The 22376-nt window shown below is 40.3% G+C and overlaps 1 protein-coding gene across 1 annotated transcript; it reads right to left on the reverse strand.

Moving 5' to 3' along the window:
* Positions 1-1256: 1256 nt before the first annotated feature.
* Positions 1257-21689, reverse strand: THBS1 (thrombospondin 1). Its single transcript, XM_050954798.1, has 22 exons — positions 21259-21689; positions 20887-20979; positions 19398-19975; positions 18704-18779; positions 18221-18417; positions 17935-18060; positions 16372-16465; positions 14435-14608; positions 13818-13994; positions 13252-13425; positions 12522-12649; positions 12231-12383; positions 11485-11703; positions 10737-10844; positions 9897-10056; positions 9261-9379; positions 6785-7019; positions 6038-6265; positions 5638-5909; positions 4708-4805; positions 4437-4576; positions 1257-3671 (listed from the first exon to the last, which is right to left on the reverse strand). The coding sequence occupies exons 2-22, from the start codon at positions 20951-20953 to the stop codon at positions 3664-3666; spliced, it is 3531 nt and encodes a 1176-aa protein (XP_050810755.1). The 5' UTR covers positions 20954-20979; positions 21259-21689; the 3' UTR covers positions 1257-3663.
* Between the last annotated feature and the right edge of the window lie 687 nt (positions 21690-22376).

Here is a 22376-nt window from a genome sequence, read left to right on the forward strand (position 1 = left end):
GAGCCCCGTGGCTCACTCCCAGAGTCATTGAGGCTGCATAGCTTACCCTTGTGGAACAGGGTGAACCTGTGGGGGTCTGACACACTAAAGGGGTAGCCCCAGAGGACTGTTCAAAGGTTGGGGAATAGCACAGACACTGTAAATCCATAATATATGCCATACACTAAATTTATTTGGAGTGGCTGCCATGTTGTGTCATTAATGAAAAGGGCTTGATAACCCTCTGCTAGTGCAGAGGGACTGAAAACTGCACTCTGTTGAGACAGCTGCACCCTACAGAATGATTCTCCTGTTTCCTCCCTCACACCTTCTTTTGTAAGGTCACAAAGTTTTTCTACCACTGTCCTCCTTAAAAGCCCTGACGATGGATGTTTGCAGTGGTGTTGTAACCATCAGGACTGGCTATAAGCTGATTCCCCTGAACTGGGCCCTACACCTAAGAGGGCCCACTCCTCAAAGAGGAGCGCCTAACTTAGGTGCCTTTTTAATTTTTACACAGCCGTTGGCTCTCCGGCAGTGGGTCCTTCACTCGCTCCGGGTCTTCAGCAGCATTTCCGCAGTGGGTCCTTCAGTGCTGTGGAAGACTCGGAGCGAAGACCCAGGGCACCGCTAGGGGAGTCATTCCTGCTGGGGCCTCATCTAAACTATTCAAATCGGGCCCCACACTTCCTAAAGCCGGCCCTGGTAACCATGTTTGTCCCAGCATATTAGAGAGGCAAGCTGAGTGAGATAATATCTGTTGTCAGACCAACTTCTGTTGGCTAGAAGTTGGTCCAATAAAAATATTACCTCACCCCCCTTCTCTCTGACAACGGGTGGCAGCTTTAAGTTACTAGCTATGGTTGTCTGGGGGAAGACTCCCCAGAGTGAAGCCCCAGTAACTTGACATTCTACTACCAGGTTCCAAGAGCAGGTCAGTGGATACCATTGACAGTCTAATGCATACTGACCAGCCATGCCTTCATGGAGCATGCCCACAGTACGGAATACATTCTTGTCTACATCATACTTTCATCTGCTGCTTAACATACAGGATATAATCTTGGCTTGCCATTGACTTCAATCCTGGCCCTGTTCTATATTTCTAGGAAAATCTTCATTTTCATATTGTTGCTATCATTACTATATTAGTTTGCTATCCTTATTGAGTTGAGCCTTCACAACTGAGTTAACGTAAACTGACCCATTAATTCAAGTAGTCCACAGAATCATAGCGAGAAGAAATGAAACTAGATGAAAAAAAAATGATGTAAATATAGATTTCCATATTGGTTTATTGTTCCTTGTATGTAAGAAATTTTATTGTACAACTTACACAGCTTTAAAATGTAAAATGGTTAAAATGTGTACAAAAAAGCATGTTCTTAGAAAATTATGCTAATAGCAAAAACATGGGCGGCGGAGCAAAAAACTCTTCAATTCAGTGTGCAAACATTTTATAAAAATAGAAATACTAACTCTACAGGTAGCACTTCCTGATAAATTATTTAAATAGCGTATCTACACAATTATGAGATTAACTATTACAATGGCAATGAGAAAAATAATTTATAAAAATACAAGCAATGGTATACAAGATGACAAAAATATAACACGACATTAGAAATAGTATTTAACATTGTTTCAATGCCATTTTCTTACTGGGAATATGCTTTTCTGCAAAGAGAATTTGACTATGTACAGCATTTAATTTTTTAAAAAGTTCTACAGTAGCTTTAAAGTTTGTTAGACATTTAAATTCTGCTTGATCTAAAGATTTTTTTCTCAGTCACACAATGAGGTAATATTTGTATGTAAAAGTTTCACCTTGTTATTTTTTTTCCTTTTTTTTTTTTGGAAAGACAAAGGATTATAGGTATAATCATGCTGCCCTTTATACCTGAAACAGCTTCAATTAACATGTCTTCCCCCACCCCTGCCCAGGAGCTCCTAAAATCCCACCTTCTCTGTGAAGCCTCATATTTTCACCACTGCACATGGATCATTCCAATGTGCGACCTGCAACTTCATAAATGGCTACAATCCAATGCTATACAGACAAGTGCCATTTGTGCCTCTAGTTTGAAAACTTGTCGGGCAGGGATTCTGTTCTTTGTCTGGCATATTGTTGACCAATGGTCAAACACCATGTACATCTAATGGCACTATGTAAATGATTAACTAGTAACAAATGCTGTCCAGTCTCTCCAGTAACAGGCTCAAGAGATAGGAACTGACAGTATCTAAATAGGACTTGTGGTTTCTTAAAGAAGCAGAAAGGTAACCTATCAGGCCATCACCAATTGCCTTGCACAAAGTAGTAAAAAAAACACAACACTTGAAACGCTGACTGAGAAAAAGCCAACAAACATTCATTCCATTCCCTCTCTGCTGCTGTTCCCTGTGCTCCACATTCTTTACGGGAAAGTTGCTTTTTGTAATTAATACATCTCAGCTATCTGGTCCAAACAAAAAAAGCTTTCTAAACTAAAATCTAGGTTCAGTATAGAACAGAATAAATAAATAATCTGTATTTACAATTGTACAGTCTTGAAGACTTGTAACAATGATTATATGGATAGTCTTGACGCATTTATTGTGTTTTGTTTTATCAATAGTCCTTCAGTCATTATGACATCCAGGATAGGTAAAAAATAAATATTTTACATTTTTTAAGGTTTTATCTACAACCTTCTTCCTCCTTCCAAAAAATGAGGCATTAAAAAAAAAGTCCATGAAATTTGTAGAAAAAGGAATGTTACTATTGTCATTTGTTGTGCCTTTTTAACCATAAAATATAAAGCACAGATTGTTCCTTGAAGGCCAGCTCAGGTGCTAATTGAGATGGTTTGCTTTCCAGCACCTTTTTAAAAGTTCTTGCTACATCTGCACTTGCTACATGTGGAATAAAAAATAAATATCTCTATTTAATCAGGCAATGGCACTAGATTCCAATTGTGAATCCCAGTTCTCACCAAGCTGGTGCAATCCTGTGTGTCAATCTTTATGCCCTGTTCCCCCACTGGGGATCCATTTTACAGTTTCTGTTTTACACTGTATGGATTAACTCGCTAATACAGCTAGTCTACATCATGAAATCAAGGAATTTTAGTCACCTGAAAGATATTTAGTCCAAAATGTAACAGTTTCTCCAAGTTACCTGGATATAAACCCCAGAGAGCATAGACACCTTTTAGACAAACATGGCAATTTTCTGTTTAAGCTTTAAAAGTCCACCCTCCCATCCCAAATCCCCTTTCCCCACATATTGAAATGTCTTTCGTTTTTAAGTAGTCCAAAGCACAAAGATGTTCTTATTACAAAAATGCTACTTGGTGGGACCACCAATAAGAGAGAGGCAGTGACATTACACTGTGATAAACAGCAAAGCAAATGTCTTTCTTGCTGAAGCAAATGTGTGCTTTTTAGATGAAGACAAATTCTCATTCATTAAAAATACATTTGTTTCCTTCCATTTTAGCTGAGGTCACATATTGAGTGTACTTTCAGTTTCATTCTTTCAAAAGCATTCTTGAGGCAGGTCATGTGTTTTGAGTCCACATTTGTGCAGGCAGACGAAAAGGAGAAAGGAATACAATGGTCCCAGGGTTTGTAAAATATTAAACATTTCAGAAGGTGCAATACCAGCATTTTTAAATAGTCTCTGGATCAATAACCTCGTGATTATGGATCTGTGGAGGAAGGGTGGGAGGAGACAGAAAACTTATTACAGAATGCATTAAAATATTGCTGTATTATTAATCATAATTACAATTAGAGACTAAGCTGAAAAGCAGTTCTTTACCCGTTTGGTAGCAATTTCTTGAGCCAGACCTTTGTATGAAATGGCCAGGAATGTAAGAAAGATTTGAGTTATGCGATGGGCTAGGTTTTCTAGTGTGTATGCACTCTAACTCAGCTGAGCACAAACCCTGACTTATATGGGCACATAAACCATGAGCTGGTCATACATTTTGCATGGGTCCAAGTCAATTGGGATTTGTTTGCATGTACATGTGTACATTAATATGAAAGTAAGGATTTTGTCTTTTCAGACTGCAGTTTATGCACATGCATTTGAAAAATCTGGCTAGGTGTTAAAAAAATCACTAGCTGTAGTTCAAAGCATGAAGTAAATATATTTTATATGCCTCTTAAAACATTGTCCTGCAATTAAGTCTCTTCAACCTTTCACTTTTAGTGAACGGTAAATTAACTATGCAAAATTCATTAACAGGATGTCCTCTATCCATCCCTGCACAACTCACAGAGATCTCAAAAGAAATCCTGCATGTGGCTCAAGAGTAGTACAAGACGATCAAAATGTTGTATAATCACAGAATTTAAATTTATAAATTTCACCTTTAAAATCTGTTTTAAAGAAAGTTGCCTCAGAAGAAAACAATTATTTCAGTGTACTTCAGTAAAATGTCATACCAACAAGATGCCATCCTTACCTCTGCATTCATATTTAAGATCTGAGAAGAACACCATTTCTTGAGAGAAGACAAATAATCCTAACCGACCACCAGCATAGGTTTTATCATAGATTGGTCCTGAATCAGCCATGATTTTCTTCCCTTCGTACATTACAACTCTGCAAGAAGAGCAGTAATAAATCATCCTTGTCAGCTGCGGTAAGTTTTTATCTTTAATATAAAGCTAACCATTACCAAAATAACGACATTTGCCCTCAAGTCCCTTCGGATATATCACAACAATAGTTACCTAATGTAGCCAGTCTTTGGTCTGTGGCTAAGACGCCATCTGTAGGCAGTAAAATCTTTCCAGCCTATGTGACGAGGGTCATGCCACAAGGTCCGCACCTAAAAAAGAAGGATACGATTATAAAATAACCAACAGAGGAATCCAATTTTGGCAATATTTTGATACCATGACAAAATAAGGGCCTAGAGCTGGATAGCTTATCCCAGGGTTTCTCAAACAGGGGTTGCTGCTTGTGTAGGAAAAGCCCCTGTTGGGCCGGGCCAGTGTGTTTACCTGCCCCGTCTGCAGGTCCTGCCGATCGCGGCTCCCACTGGTTGAGGATTGCTGCTCCAGGCCAATGGAAGCTGCTGGAAGCGGCGCGGGCTGAGGGACATACTGGCCGCTGTTTCCAGCAGCTCCTATTGGCCCAGGGGCAGCGATCTGCATCCAGTAGGAGCCGCGATCGGCCGGACCAGCAGACAGGGCAGGTAAACACACCAGCCCAGCCGGCCCCACCAGGGGCTTTCCCCTACACAAGCAGAGACCCCTGTTTGAGAAACCCTGGTGTATCCAAAAGATAGGCTCTGAATAGAGTCTTTTGAAACCCATCTGATTTAACTCTACTCCTGGAGAGGTTCCTATTTAATTATTCAATCTGCCTAACGATGGACGTTAAACATTTCAGAAGGTCATCAGAAATAATGGACTCTCTACTTGTTTTAAACTTAGTAGAGTCCCTTAGCTCCAAAGGGAAACTATGTAGAGCTTATGCTTCATAATCAAGTTTATACAGAAAGTCCTACAACTACAAATTACAGATAGTTATTTCTTCTAAGAGCCCCTTTCTACATTAACAGGATGCATAAACTCCCCAGAATTACCATGCTTATTGTTAGAATAAAGCCTGGCCTCCGGTGCAAGAAAATAATTAACCTCAGATGCAGTTCTTACCTGCCCAGTGGTGTTTCCTGTGTGCCACAGAGCATTTCGAAGGTGCTCTCCAGGACCTGTGGTAGAGTTCACGACTTTGATAGAAAGACCCGAGTATCCTTGAGCTTTGGTTGGTGTTGAGTCCCAATAGGACTGGGTGATCTGCTTCCACATGACTACATAGAAACGGCTGCTAGACTGATAACCAAATACAAAGCCAGCATAATCATCATCCCTTTCTGTATTGATGAAGAATGTGCCACTGAAGTCCACAGCATTGAATTCATCAAATCCTGGGTAAAGAATAAGGAAACCAAGTTTGAAGCCTCTGCTTTTATTAGTCTTATACTGGACCTAAAGCTAAGTTTCTAGACTTTTACAAGACACTATGAGGAGAGAGGATCCAAAATGTTCTACTCACCCACTGCAAGTCCAGGATCACAATTGACAGTCTGAACCAGCTCTTTACCCTGGTGACGAACCACCCAGTTAGGATCATTTTGCGATGTTCCCTTGGGATCCAGGGGAACCATCTGAAATCGACGGAAGTCTGTCTCACTGATGTCAACATTCTCAGGGCAGATGTCATCAATGTCTGGCACATTGTCTTGGTCAAAGTCATCTTTGCAAGCATCTCCACGTCCATCACCTACAAAAGTATAGGTTCACAGTGACAACTCTGAAAACGCATAATTTCAGAGTGATGTATCACTACAGTTGCCTCAAAGTCATACATGATATTTGAGACTGAAATCTGTTGCAATATTTTGGCGGTGCCACTACTACAAGACAAATTCTTGTCAGAGGCCTAGATTTATTTACATATTCACCCTGGTCTTAGTGTCAAGAAGTTTTTTAAAGATATGGTTTAGGTTTACATTAATTACACTAGCCATGATGGATTAATATGTTCCTATCCCTTCTTCCTATCCCAGTATTTCTTCCATTTTGGCATATTCCCAAACTTCATTAAGATACTGGGAGTGAGCATAAGATCTGCAGTAAAAAGGAATGACATACCAATACAAACTGTATACACATGTTTTTTTAATCCTTTTTAAAAAGAGAACAAGTTATGAATAACAGAATATTTTACTCATCTCTGTGTAATGCTAGACAAGCCTTTGTGGAAGATTACTGGTTTTGATATAATGTTCATCTTACGTACCATCAGAGTCAGTCTGGTCTGGGTTGGCAACCAGCCTGCAGTTATCTTTGTCATCGGGGATACCATCATTGTCATCATCATGGTCACAGGCATCACCTTTGCCATCTTTGTCATGGTCAGCTTGATTGGCATTGGGCACATAGGGGCAGTTATCTAGGTTATTTTGATGGCCATCTTCATCTATGTCCTGATTGTTGTCACATTTATCACCTATGCGGTCAGAATCAGAATCCTCCTGTTTGAGAAGGAGAAGAGGAAAAGCTTGAAGAACAAGCTTTAAAATGCCAACACTTCTCGCAGCACTTGAGGATGCTGACAAGACAGACACAGAAATACAAATCTTGAAGGCTAGAATTTGGGATTGCTATTCACTTAAAGAAAAAGGACCAGGATTAAATTCTTACACTCATTTTGTGATTCAGACAAGACTAGCTGTGCTACCTTCTTTTGAACTACTTTATTATTAACATTTCACTAACCAATTGCTTTAGGCTTATTTATCTGAATATCTGGGGCTCAGAGAGTAGTGTGGTTTTCAGCTTTTCCCCAGGATATCTACAATTATGCATGTAGATGTTTCTGCCACTGCAGGCTAGTCTCTATTTACTCCATGAGATTTGCAGAGATCTAGTGTCAATTTACCCTCTGTCTTGCACCTAGTATCTTTCTGTTCCAAGCACCATATGAAACTGACTTTGGTATGTTCCTAGCCATTAGATCACTCTTACATTATAAGAATGTTTTGACAGACTGTTGTATGGCTTCCGCTCCATATCATAATTTTCTTAATTACGGAAACAGCCTCCAAAGCCCTCTATAAACATAGAGACTAAGTGGTATTGTAAGGAGAGACCCCATTATTAAAGGAAGTAACTATGTTCGGAAAACCCTCTTCTGCTTGTATTTTGCATATACTTTAGCATCTTGTTTTTGCTAAAGTATATACAAAAAAGTTAGTTTCTGTAATATGATCACATGGCATCTATCTTTATATCTGTTAGAGCTATCAGAAGTGAGCCTGTCCTATATTCTTGCAGGCACTCCTCAGACCCCAGGAGTTATTGAAATGTCATAGGCCATTTTAACTTACACATTCTGAATTGCTACAAGTGCTAGAGTTTAAATTATTTTTTCCTTAATACTCTACTCTACAGAAATACTTACAGGTGAGAGTTTTGTGGATTAATTTAACACAACTATTCAAGAAAACACTCCACGAAAACGCAGGGAAAAACCTAACAAAAAACAATAGACTGGACCATGCTTCCCCCACACTTCACCTCCATCTATTAGAAAGAAGTCAAGTAAACGGCAAATGTAAAGCCACCTAACTTTCTAAGCATAAGTTAAATCTTTGCATGTAACACTGCTCAGGCAACTACAGTAGTACACTGGATTCCACTGATTTGCAGCAACTTTTCTGGAACCATACAAGCATTCCAGTTATTCCCCTGAAGCTATTCATCTTACTGCCTTTTACTTGACAGGACTGTACAGGTTTTACCCACTGCTGCCGTCGAGTGTCTTAGAACCAGCAAATTCAGTGGGAGGGGCTGGAAACTCCCTCACCTCCACTTAATCTTGTAAAGATTAGTTCTTCATATTATTTATGAATGTTGGAATATGCCTTTGAGCCTTTGCCATAAAGAGGGAAAAGCAGGCAGCATTACCCTTATTGTATTGGCAAAGGCAATCTTTTGAAATGTGGTTGTTTTGTACTGCTTTAACCTTTGTCTTAAAAAAAGCAATGTGTCTATATGAAATGAAATGCAAGGCACTGGACTAGTTAAGCCTCTGGCCCTGCCATGCCTAAGACCTACATCTGTTCCTAGCACACTCTGATGTTCAGCATACGCCCTGCATTAGTGTCAAGCACCTGGCAAATGTTTGGAGGTTGTTTTTTTTTCTTTTTTTTAAAACAAACTCGACTGTTGCATTTTGAGTCACATTACTCCTTTATTTTAGCTAATTTGGATCCAGTGGGTTTTTTTTTTTTAACTCCAGCCCTAGTAATGCTTATGTCTCTAGTAATGCGTATGTCTCTATTTGTAATTTACATAGTCTGTTTTTTTTGTACAGCATTTTCAGTTGACTACACTCCAGACTGTACAGTAGAATCATTGAGAAGAAATTCTTATAGGCTGCTTAAAATTTGTTGTTACTCATGTGAATTTCATGCTGTACTCCCAGAGTTACTGCAACTGACAAGATCCATGGACAAGTTTACAGACATGAGTGTCTCCCATTAAAAATGCTCAGGACACATATGACTTCAAGCAAGAGTCCCACAAACCTTCGTTACTCAATTTTTCAGCCAATAGCTAGCAGCTGTCTGAACTCCTTGTGAGGTATGTTATCACCTGATAAAGGCATCATTTGTCATGTCAGCACAGCGTGTATAATAAAGGGTAAAAATTAAATGGTAAATAAGATTTGAATAGTAGGTCCAGAGAGAGGTCAGAATACAAAAACCTACCTGGTCTGGATTGTGTTCCATAGGGCAGTTGTCACACTGATCTCCAACACCATCCAAATCTGTATCCCTCTGGTCTACGTTGTAGACATATTGGCAGTTATCCCTTTCATTAAGAATGCCTAAAGGAGCAGAGCAGAGTTGATAAATTCAAGTGGCTTACATAGATCATAAAATCCCCAATCTGAATACTGTATACTGGCAATGGAACTGCAAAAAGTAAATAAGGCTGACAATTAAGCCTGCAGTTTGTATGTTGCTAAAATACCCACACTTGTACAGCATAATCTACAGTAATTTATCTAACAACTGATTGAGACCCGTTACAACCATGGGATAGCACAGGACTTCATTAGTTATATCTCACACCCATTGCCAGTGTGAACAGGGCTATAAATCAAGACTACCTGCTTCAAAAAAATACAGGCTCCTAAACTAAAGGGAGAATGTCTATTGGCTGTAATAGGATTAGTGCTTATAGCATCAGTCACTAGGAGGTGACTTGATCATACATCTGACTTTCTTTCTATCTAGTATAAGACAGTGGTACCAATAGAGGCAATATATAACTGCCATCTATGCAGTACTGAACTATCTGCATATGTGTAGGAGGGTGGAAATGGCAACAGAACACCTTACCATCTCCATCAATATCCACAGCACATGCATCTCCTTCTCCATTGTTATCAGTGTCAGTTTGATCAGGGTTGTGATTGTAGGGACAGTTATCACAGCGATCACCAACATCATCCCTATCATAGTCATACTGCTGCGGGTTGTAAATGAATGCACAGTTGTCCTGCAAGAGGGAGGAGAGGCCCAAAACCACTATTAATAAAACACCAAAATAGTTCTCTTTATCAACACAATTCAAATGTATGGCTTTTGTTTTAGGAAGAGATTTAATGCACGTTAAGAAAATGCTTGAAAATTCAAACTAGTTAAGCCCTCTTCAGTGGGCAGATCAGAACTACAGTTTCTTTTTAAAAAATAAACTTAGATTGTAATGGATCCAAATGATGTCTGGGAGGAAGAAGTGGAATAAAACAAATTTAGAGTTTGCAAAAAACCATGCACCCTACTTAACAACGTTGGCTAATATTTCAAGCCCTTTGCATCTCAGGTTTACCACTAGTGTAAATAGCAGAAGTGATAAAGTTGCTCTCACTTGCAGCAGTGGTGAATTACAATGACATTCTGAAAACCTTGGTTAGGCTGCTATTGTAATGAATAAAGCATGAAGTCAAGAGTCAGTCGATCTCATTTTCAAAGCTCAGGCAGCTGCAGCTAGTTCCTGGAACCACTGAAGATGCAATCAGAGTTAGGCATCTCTTTTCAGATAGAGAACTTTCCCTTCGAGCCTGTCTATTTCCTACAATCTTCTGTTAAGATTAAGGTCAGAGGCCAGGACTTGACCACTGGGAGTGGGGAAAGGAAAAGCTATGCTAGAAAAGGCATGAATCTTTCATATTGCCTTACCCTGTCATCTGGAATGTTATCATCATCATCATCGTTATCACAGGCATCACCAATTCCATCCTTATCATAGTCTTCCTGCCCAGAGTTGGGAAGATTGGGACAGTTATCCTAGAAAGGAGAAAGTGCACAATATTTTTATCGCAAGCATAAATGCCATTTTCTCTCTCTTTTTTAAGAGCATGAACAGCTAGAGCTATATAGCATAATTCAGATCTCATTTACACTGGTGTTACCTCAGTGTAATTCCATTGATTTCAACCAGTCATCATAATTAAGGAGTGCAGATAAAGTTTTCAAAAGTCACTTAGAAGCCTAAGTGCATGTTATTTTTGAAGATGGTACTTAAGCACTTGATAATCTTGCCCTGTATCTTTTTTGCCTAAAGCTTTCCTCTGTGACATTTGAGAATGTTTATGAGTGGCTAAAAATAGGCTCTTCGTAGGAACATACATGTGGTATTTTTGTAATTACTGGAATGTTCAGAATTCCTGAATGTTACAGGCATGACCCAACTACTGTAATAACAGGTTCTCTGACAATCTATGACTTTTTCTGACAATACAATGCCATGATATCCCTGAAGGAATATATTCCTATCTTGCACTATAGGTAGTTTAATACCTTTAATTACTCAAAAGCCTGACTGTCTCATAAGCCTTTAAAATACTGAGCATTTAGCACATTCCTCAGATATATACTAAGGCAATTTCTTAAAACCGTAAGTGGGAGAACAGGGGAATTTTCTTACTTTTTTGCAGTGATAAGTAGCATTGGTAACACAGACCAGGTCCTCATTTGGCCATCCATCTAAATCAGTATCTTCACCACAGATTATGCCATTGCCAGCATAGCCTGGTTTACACTCACAGCGGTACATGGGGTCACTGAAGTGGCCAAGGTAATTGCACTTGGCATTCTTGTTGCAATCATGAGTTCCATCTGTGCATGGATTACGTGGTTTGCAGACCTAAAAGGCCACACACACAAAGACAGTAAAACCATTGCAAAAGTCCCTATCCTCATTCTTCCTGGATATACCACTAAAGCAACAGGAATTTATGGCTGTTTTGATCTATATCCTTCAGAAACAAAATCTTGATGCAGAGTTGCCATCTTAGCATTAAATTACTATTTTTCCTTATTCAAACCTTTCATCTTTAAAGGGATCAGTCATGTACAGGTCTAAATAGTCACATGTTAAATATTTACTTCATTTCTGAATTGGCAACATTCCATCAAATGTTCATTCCCCCAAACTCATGGCATACACACTTTCCCACCTTTAAAAGGCTAAGAAAGCAACAGCTTCTAAAACTCATTTTACTGATGGAGATTATATGCTTGTACTATGTACAGATAACCTTTAAATTCCCAGACCATGAAGGGTGGTAAAGAACTTCCTTTTTCCCTTTTCTGAAAACTTCAAACTTTTTCAGGATACAGAAGGCAGCTGGGAGATTTTATAAACCAAGAAAATTCTCAACTTGGCAGTACCTGCTTGTTAGCTGTGGCATCCTCAATACTACGACCAAAAGGCTGTGTTCCAGTGAAACGTGGTGGGCAAGGCAAGCAGTTGTATCCAGGTTCAGTGTTCTCACACCTGTGCACTCCATTGAGGACAAAGCAGGTATCAGGAACCTCTTGACACTGATGTGGAAAAGATTGGGGTAAAAGGGAAAATTAGACAGAGGATTTCTTAGGACATTTGGATTTTTAATGTGTAGGTTAGTGTTTTGTACTTTTTTTTTTAAATAAAGGCTAAAAACCAGAACTCAAACTTCTCACCTCATCAATATCTTTGCATTGAACACCATTGCCATGGTAACCAGTAGGGCAAGCACCACACTTCCAGGAACCATCAGGGAAGCTGGTACATGTCGTTCCCGCAAAGCAGGGATTAGACAGGCATCCATCTGAGACACAAGATTAAATCATGGTAAATGTCAATCATTTTAGTAGTCTGTTAAGGTGCTGGATATGGCCAATATGTGAATTTAAACAAACTTTTTGGACTGTTTTAAAGGGGTCTGGCAGCATTTTAGACTTGAAAACAGCCTCACTAACCAATAGAAAACACTAATGGTACATTTCTACGTGGCAGTGACATTAGAATGCCAAATGAAAATAAGAAGTCATTGGTTTCAGTTTTCTTAGCTACAGAAAGTAGTGTTGTCTAATGGATTGATCATGGATCTAGGAGTCAAAAACTCCTTCAGATCTAACCTCAGCTTTGCCACTGACTTGTTGTGTTGTCTTGACAAAGTCATCCAGCTACTGTCGTATTCTACCCTCAGTTAGACAAATAGAAATCCAAAGTAAGGGCACTGAAATCAGTTGTGTTACTCTAGATTTGTAGCAGTGTAATGGAAAGCAGAATTTTTCAGTTTTTTCCCCCATCACTAAAATGTAGATAATACAGACTTCAGATGAGGTGTAATTTTTGCACAGATATTTGAAGATGTAAATGTATTTAAGGGCTACAAAAATACAAATTTTTTAAACTAAAGTTACTCACCAATTGGACAGTCCTGCTTGTTGCAGACCTGGGTCCCTGTGGCATGACCTACGCAGTCCTTCCCACCATACTGAGGCTCAGGATCATTGCAAAGGCGTCCACGTTTTTGAATGCCTCCTCCACATGTGACTGTACATACATCCCATGGAGACCAGGGTCCCCAGTTTCCATTTACTACAATGGAAATCGATGCAAAATGTAAACATGCACAGAACTGATTGTAAATTCAGCAAGATACTACTAGCTGCATCTAACCTAGGTATTGATGTATGTGTCAAGACCACTGCTGCACTTAGATGTCATGAAATAATAAAGGACAGAATGGCAGCACCTAAAATTTTTCATTTCTAAGTTTGCTAAAATTAGAGCCTGAGTGTTATTCAAACTAATTTTTTAATTTACTTATTTTATCTGTAGTGGTTTTTTTTACTAATATGAGATTTTACCCAGAAGTTGATTAAACAAGAGACAGTTGCCAGGAATAGATTATATAGCAACTTCCAGCTCAAGAGGTTTGTTGTTTAAGCTAAATAATGTAATAGTTTCTATTTGACCAGTATACTTACTTGGGCAAGGGTCTTTCTGGCATGATTTGGTTTCTCTTGCCTCACCCTCACATGGTTTGCCATTCATCTGTGGGACTGGAGAGTTGCAAAGACGGATTCTAGTGATCATGCCAGTGCCACAGGTAACAGAACATGATGACCATGGCGACCAATGGCTCCAACCACCATTCTGTTTGACTTTAGAAGAAACAAACACCTATTACTATCTATGAGATATCTGTGAGTTCTTTAAGGCATGTCTGCATAGTTCCTAGAAGACTTTTGGCAGTGTGTGAATGCTAATATTAAATAAAAACCAGAGTTTTACTACGCCACCATCGTGACTACAGATTCAAAAAAAATTAAATGCATGCTGGCCTGAGATTTTGCTATGTTTAGTTCAGGCTCAGTGCCAAAACAAACATTCATGCTTGCTTCCATTGCATACGTTTCAATTTTGAAATGAGTTTAGTAGACAAAAATCTCAGGAACTGCTAGAGCTAGAAACCAATGTTTTGTACCATCTGTAAGCAGCTTATTGTGGTTTAAATCATTACTATAACTTGTGTTAATTTAATACTTACATTACAACTATGGAAGCCAACGGTGGGCTCAGGTAATTTTTATGAAATACTTACACCTCTTATCGCACTCCTGAATGTGGCAGGTACGAGTCTGCACAGAAGAACCTTCACAGCGATTATTGAGACTATCACAAGAACGGCCTCTCTGCTGAACCCCATTCCCACAGGTCACAGAGCATGAAGTCCACTCAGACCAAGGGGACCAGCCATCCTCTGCATAGTCACTGGCTGTAGGAGAAGTACATTTATGCTTAAAATGTGAATAAAAAACTTCTATTTTATAGACTGTGTTTAAACCCTTTTCCCCCCGACAAAAAAACAAACACAACATCAAAGGCTACATTTGTAATTTTCCTTCCTTTTACAAAACATTTTAGCATGAACTTTAAAGGTTCTATGGTGTTGTCTCAGTGGCCAAGCACAGAGGAAGCCAAGGGCAACACAATTAGTTTAGTGCTGTACTTTACTTTCATAAGAGTTTCTCAGTTCACTGTTTGGAGGACCAGCTTACAGTTAGACAAGGGCTGTATGTATGTTCTGTTGTTGCTTATCTTCAATCCATTAGGCCATAAGTTGTGCTGCTTGGAAGAACTTCAACAGAGCCATTTTTTTTTTTAAATCAGAAAGTGCAGTTTGGTCAAAATCTAAATGCTTTGCAAAATCATGTTGCTTCTGCCAAAATTTCATTTTGGAGAAAAACCTCGAAAAAAGTTCCAACAATGTCAAAATATCCAGTTTTGACATTTTCAGAATGAAATGTTTCACTTTTTGTTGGGAAAATTTTATATTATATGATTTAAAGAGCTGAAATCCAAATGAAGTGTTTTGATCAGTCCAAGACAAAATTTTCAAAACTTCCATTTGGGGAATTTTGAAATTTTTGGGTTTTGTTCAGATTCAAAATGAAGCCAAATTTCAAAATTTCGTGAAACAGAATGTCTATCCTCTGCACAACTCTAGTTATTAGGTACATATGTTGTAACTTTAGCACCTGCATTCTTATTTTTCACCATAAACTTTGAAGATATGAAGCCACTTATTTACTATACAAGCACCCTCTGTTAACTCAGATGTAATACAGAGAAAGCTATGATATACCAAAAGCAAACACGTGTCATTATGACTTGAGTTCTATGCCAATTTTGCTTTTATTGTCATTCCTAAATTCATTATTAGTGTTATGTTGTGGTCATAGTTCAGTTGCTAAATCTTTGTGAAGATTCACTTTAAAAGCATAATCAAGACAAAATATTCTTGTAAATAGTTTACAGTATAGTTATATTTATTGTGGAGGAAGATAGAAATCTAATCAGAAAAGTTGCTATCAGAGGACCTAATGTAACAGCTTTACTTCTGATATTTTAAGAGATAAAGTCTTTCTGCAAATTTTATTGAAAAAAGTCAAATATTTTGCTGGAGAAAGTTAAGCTATCCAAATACAGCAGTTCCAAATTCAGATGATTTAAAAGAAGAACTTATGTTTGATTGGTATTAGAGCATTCCAGTTTCAATACTGGTTACATCAGACTACATTGTCTACAGTACTTTGGAATACGGGCTTTTGAGGGACAGTTACTCTTCCCTTATGTGGCATGTTTCTTTTGATCAGTGCCAGAAAGACCAAATTCAAAAGCAAGTAACCACATCTGAAATGTTCACTCCACCCTCCTTTCATTGCAAACATGCAATGGGATCCATGCCTGGACTGCCTGAAGTATCTCCGTGTTTCCAGTATTGCAGTGGTCATTACTTTGAGAAGTGGTAATTAGAATTTAATATAGCTAATTTATCAACTATAGTCTATTTAGAACAGGACTGCATGACCATTTAAGGGTGTCAAAATTCAGTTAATGCAAACTAAGGCTAATGATTCTCCAGTGCTGTAACCCTATACTCAATTGTGTTAGAGTACATTTTAGTACAGTATATCTAGCTAAGTGAGAGAGCAGAGCAGATTACAGCTAAGATTCCAAGCAAATTTAACTACTTACGCCAACATCGTGGGCAGCACTCCCCATCAGGAACGGTGGCATTAGAACAAGGCATGAGAGGGCAAGACACTTTCCTGCATATAGTGGCAGAATTCTACAAAGAAGAAGAATCATAACTAAGCAAGTACAAATAAATTTAAGCTGAAATTTTAAGCTGAAAACAGTCAAATGCTAAAGACTATTATCTACTGAACTTCTTGGAAAAGATTCAGTAGTAAGTGTACTGCATGGCTCCTTGTTGTATTTAGAGCTGACACAATAGTGGTAGTTGTTCCAGTCATTCGTAGACCAGTTTTCCCAAGTTATTCTTCAGTTACTTTCCAACCAAGGGTGGAAATGTTTTAGAATTTGTAGAAATTAAGCAAAAGAAACTGCCAAATGTCTGAGTCAAACTCTGCTACATTATATCCCAAATATTTCAAACTTTGAAGGAACTAACGAAGAATTTGAAACCAGCTTTCTCATGTGTTAATCTGAATTGAAATTGATTATATAAAGTGAGTTCCGTGGAGTTGGCTCAAAAAACAGCAATCCATAGCTTATAGTTAGATGTGACTTTGATCTTTGAAAGCAGAACAAAAACCACTCCACCAGAAGGCTGAATGAGAACTAAAATACAGTGTATACTTTTGCCAGTTCCATTCCTTTCAGGACAACAGGCCTTCTTATGGATATAGTTTTAGAAAATAGTGTGGCAAATGATTGTGAAAGCTACCAGTATTCAATAATGAGAATCATAATGTCATTAGCTGAATACAAGTTAAAAAGAATATGAAGGCCTACAAGTATTCCATTTATATCCAATACTTAGCCTTTGGTTTGCAAATTGAAGCAGCCTTTGAGAGATTTGTACTCCAAAGTGTTTTTAAGAAGGTATAATTAAGATTTGAAGAATGCCATAAAAGGAGTTTTAAGAAAAGGAGTCTGTGGAATTATATTTATGGCATTATTCAGTATTTTAGGATATTTTATAACATTCCACAGGAACAGAACAGATTGAAGAATGAATTCCTTGTATAGTTCTGTGGTAATTTTGGCTAGCAGTTACCAACTTTGAAATAGTCTTTCCTTTCAGGCTGCAAAATGTCGGCAAATTCAGTGGCATTAACAGTTTCATTATAGAATCAGGATTTTCTTTTAACTGGTTACATTTTCTGGTGAACTGCAAGGATTCATTCCTATTCATTTAAGTAAGTAAAAGATTCAGCTGAGCGCCTAATTTGGAACCCAAGTATTTAACTTAATTTACTTTTTGGTTTGTGTAAACTAAACAGAGACATTCCCCAAATCACTGAAATAGATTGGTTAATAGACTACTATATCAGTTGGATGTTTTTAGCCTACGCCCTCCTAAAATGCTTCAGCAACACTAAATGAAAGCTGCATTTACAGCACAGCCTACTACATCACTGGGTGCTAGATGGGTCTTTCAGAAGATGATACAATATGCAGTTTAAGTGTGCCTAGTTTTCTGTAGGATTCATTTTACATAACAAATATCATTTAGGTAGCAGTTGCTTATATACAGATGTTGGCATGTTGTGAACTGTAAGACGTCTTTACCTGGCAAGTACATTCAGTGCAACTATCAATAGTCCACTCTTCTTTATTTTTGTGCAGAATTCCATTATGAATGCACACACCAGGAGTGATTTGCACTACTTTGGCGATCAATTCATTTTCTTCAGTCTTAATGAAACAGAAAAGAAAAAGCATTACAGGTATCTTCTGTACTAAGCTCTCCTTTGTCTCAACACTTGTAGTTTGGTCTACAAGTCTTAGAGGCAAGTTGTATTTCACTCTCAAATATTAACAAATGAAAACTACTTTGGATTTACTCGGCACTTACCACTTTGCGCACTCTGTCTTGAAGTGTTGTAACCATGGACCGCAATCCTTGCATTTCCACAAACATATTTGTAAGTTCATCACAGGAGAAGCCACAGACTGCCTGGATATCCTTTGTTTTATGGCCAATGTAATTAGTACGGATAGCTGGACTGGAGCCATTGATGGGATTGTCCAGTGTAATGATCGCACTAGTGGCTAAAAACAAAACAGTATATGCATGTTAATATAGATACACACACACTTGCTCTGTCAAGATTACAAGTAAAAAATTCATCGTTTGAAGTGTGCATAACGCCTGCTAACATAGCTGTCACCAGGTCCATTTATTTGCCTATAAGCCTGAAAAAGTCGTGTAATTTCTTATACAATAATGATTTGCATTTCAGCATACTTCTGAATTCTGTCTCAACTTGTCTTCCTAGCATGCTGAGGAATCCTATTTTTAATAGGTCAGTGGATTCAGAAAAAGTTGCAGACTTACAGCTGGAGCAACCTTTGTTCCTTAGGATGGCTTCCAGGGTTGTTCCAAAGACAAACCGCACATTCTGCAGCACTCCCTGTGGACAGAGGAAAAATGACAACTTTTTGTAGTAATTACAGGGGAAAGAAGTGCAATTTTGCACAGACAATCCAGTTTCAATTTAAACATGAAATTGAAAGGCAATAGGGTGAGACATGTGTCCAGAATGTTTCACTACCCCTGTTTACTCAGTGATAGCAAGCCCTATGTCTGAACACTCTTTTCCCCAGCTCTAAGTGTCTAATAACTCCACAGACACACAATGTCCTTTCTTCTCTCTATATTCTGGGCTTTGTTTTTGTTTACCAAAATTTGCTACACAACTATTTATCTGATCAGAAACTTTGAGTTCTTCTTGTAGTCTTAGGAAATTCACCAATCTCTCACCCAATGAGTCTAAAGCTTAACTGAGCTTGGGATTTGAAGAGGATTTTCTACAACCCACCATTAACCTGCAAGCATCCAAGTAGATTGTGGAGACTATTTATGTTGGATGTGGACAGTTTTCCTGCACAAGCTAATCAGCGGCTGCACCCCTCCTATTCTCATTACTCCTCTGTGTCTCTAGGGTATGTAGGTGCGGCCACTGTGCCTTTAAGCATTTCTCACATTGCAGGAGCCCCATGAAGCTGCTGACTGAGAGAAGGAGCCTAACCTGGAAATTGTCATTGACACCACCCTTGGCGATGCGGAGCTTGGCACTGCTGGCCAGGTCCCTGGTGAAGATGTTTTGGATGGGGATGTCCAGTTCAGCATTCTCCATTTTCTCACATCCTACATACAGCTGGGCCCGGTCCTCCTGCACGAACAGGGTGATATTCTTCCAGTGCCCAGTGGCCAGCAGGGCATCTTCCACTGACACCACCTGCTGCTTGCCATCACCGGACAGGCTCAGGTCTAGGGTGCCTGCCTTGCCATTAGACACAAGGTTGAAGATATGGCCAGAGCTGTCCTTGCACTCCACGGCCAGCAGGGTGCCCCGGCTCTTCTTGGCCTGCCGGAGAGTAGCCAGCAAGATGAAGCCCTTCTCAGCATGGATGGCATCCAGCAAATCTTGGAACTTGTCATCAGGCACAGCTGGGATGCGGCTGGCATCCTCAATGCGGTAAGCAGGGCTGGAGGGCTCGGGTCCCTTCACCAAGTGCACCCCAGTTGCCCGACGTCCGGCCCCCTTGCGAGTGAAGCGGATGAGTTCGAAGAGATCAAACACACTGTTATCATCTCCCCCAGACTCTGTGGAGAGACCAGAGCAAGCGCTGTGAACAAGGTCAGTAAGGGGCTGAGTGGCTGTGCAACCCCTGGGGTGGGGGAGCACACTCTGGCACTGGGGGCTGTGAAAGGGCTGGTGTTCACTGAGGCTGAGTGGGGGCTTTAAAAGGGAGTTGAAGTTAGTCCAATGGCATGGGGACCTGGTGGAGAGACCATGCAGGCAGGGGCAGCTGTGAAGCTATTTGAGTTCTGTAGGGGGGCTGCTAGGCAGAAGGGCATGATGCATTCCAGTTGGAATGCCAGTAGGCAGGTGAATGTCACTTACATCCTGACTTAGGCATAAAGGTAGCTGGAGAGCGAGTGGAGTTTTGAGCACCAATAGAGGAGGGGGAAGCACACCAGGAGACACAAGGGGAGGAGATCAGAGTGCTCACATCTGTCAGATTCCATTTTAAAATCTAAGGAGAGTTCTCTGATCACCTACAGAGATCTCAACTAGTACATAAATAATTTCTCTATATGGCCCCCATGGTCTATGCTGCTAAATAATGCACAATGCAGGCAAGATAGGGGAGAATTGCCTCAGCTACATTTTTTTCCAACTTAGTGTGGAAAGGGGAGTAAACCATGCTCTACTTTCAAGTCCTTGAGTGCTCAATCCTTCCTTGTTTGAAGGTTACATAAATTCTCCAGAGGAGGAAATAATTTGCTGTTCATAACCACTAATCTGAATATTCCTCAGGCTAATGCATTTTTGTGGGCTAGAAATATTAAAGCAGCTCTTCATCACAGTTTAAGGTTTCATTCCTTCAAAGTCAACACCAAAGATACCAGAAGCCTTTACAAAAAACAGAACAAAAAAACCCTGACCATTAATATTAACCCAATAAATCTCTTTATAATCACCAGATACAGAATGAAGCCACTGCTCTTACCTGGGATCTGGTTTGTTCCACAGACACCAAGCATTAAGAGGAGAAAAAGTCCGCCTGATAGCTCCATGGCAGAGATCGGTCCCCCAGACAAACCTTCGAACAACAATAAAAGGACATCTCATAGCCATTACATTCAGGACAGCAACCTTTGGGGACGCTGCCAATCAATAAGTTTGTCAGGTGCCCTGAAGATGGAAAGCACTGCAAAGGGCGGCTACGTGGGGGAGAGATCACCCGAGAGTGCATATGTAGCTAGATACACACAAACCCTCGCGCATTTCAGTTGGGTTTTCCCCCTACTTGATTTGATCGTGTCTCTTAGAAATTACCTTACGTGGCAGGGGGAAAGAAAAGTGCTACTTCAGCACTTACCTTTACAGAAAAAGATGATGAGACCCTAGAGATAACCCGGGGGGAGGAAATATCTTCTACAGCCACTGATTAAAGAGCGACCAATATCCTCCTGAAGCCCTTGGATTCTCCTGGGGACTCGTAGGCGAGTTGTCTCTACGCGCGCTCAGGAAAGCCCCACAGCCAGTAGTGCCAGTGTCTCTTTGCAGCGAGGTCTCTCGTGTTCCCGGAGCAGTCCGAGGGTAGCAGTGAGTCCTGCTCGGTGGTGGATCGGATCGGTAGCTGCTTGCAGCCCCCGCAGGTTTCCCTTGGCTTGCAGCCCCTGGCCGGTGCAGTGAAGCGGCTGGAGGAGCTGCTCTCGCCTTTAAGGGGTCGCTCGCATTCCTGAAAGTCCCGCGGGCCAATCAGCAGCAGCCGGGCAGGAAGCGGGTTGGTGTTTATCCAGTTACCTCACAACAAGAGAGAAACAAACCTTTCAAAAAAAGGGGGGGGGGGGCGGGGGAGAGCAATGATCACACTCCAGCCTCTCAACTCTGCGCACAGCAGCGCATGGTGCAGGCTCTGCCATGCCACTGCTATAGACCTGTCAAGAGATTTGCTCTGCCCCAAGTCGGGATTCCTGAGAGGCTCGCGCACCCGAGCCCACACGCTGGAGCAGTTCAGCACTCGGGTCTCTATGGGAGAGGAGGGTAACAACTCGGCAGGGAAAGAGCTGATTCCCCCAGTCTGGTTTCCCCCTGCTGCCCCAGTAGTTAATTCATTGCTGATCACTGCTGGGCTGCGGCTCTACTGATCCGTGCTCGTGCGGGCTGGCTGAACCCCTAGGCTGTCTCGGCCAGGCTGTTTGCACAGCGGGGCTCAGAGGTGTGAAATATACACGGACCTTCAATGGGGCGCGGGTTGGGGCTCTCACGGGATGCACTTCTCTGATCACGGGCACACTTTCAAAAAGCCTTCGCGTCCCGTTCAAGTTCGCAGTGGTACAATCCAAGCTGTCCACTTGGCGGCGCTCTGTGAATTCTTATGGCCACGGCCGGAGGGGAAATGGGTCTCGAGTTAATCATTCCTAAGGGGAAAGTGCATTTTTTCTTGTATATGAAAGAATGAAGTTGCATCTAGAAACTCACCCCCACCCCTGC

The sequence above is a fragment of the Gopherus flavomarginatus genome, chromosome 5 (genome assembly GCF_025201925.1).
Source record: "Gopherus flavomarginatus isolate rGopFla2 chromosome 5, rGopFla2.mat.asm, whole genome shotgun sequence".
Taxonomy (NCBI): domain Eukaryota; kingdom Metazoa; phylum Chordata; order Testudines; family Testudinidae; genus Gopherus; species Gopherus flavomarginatus.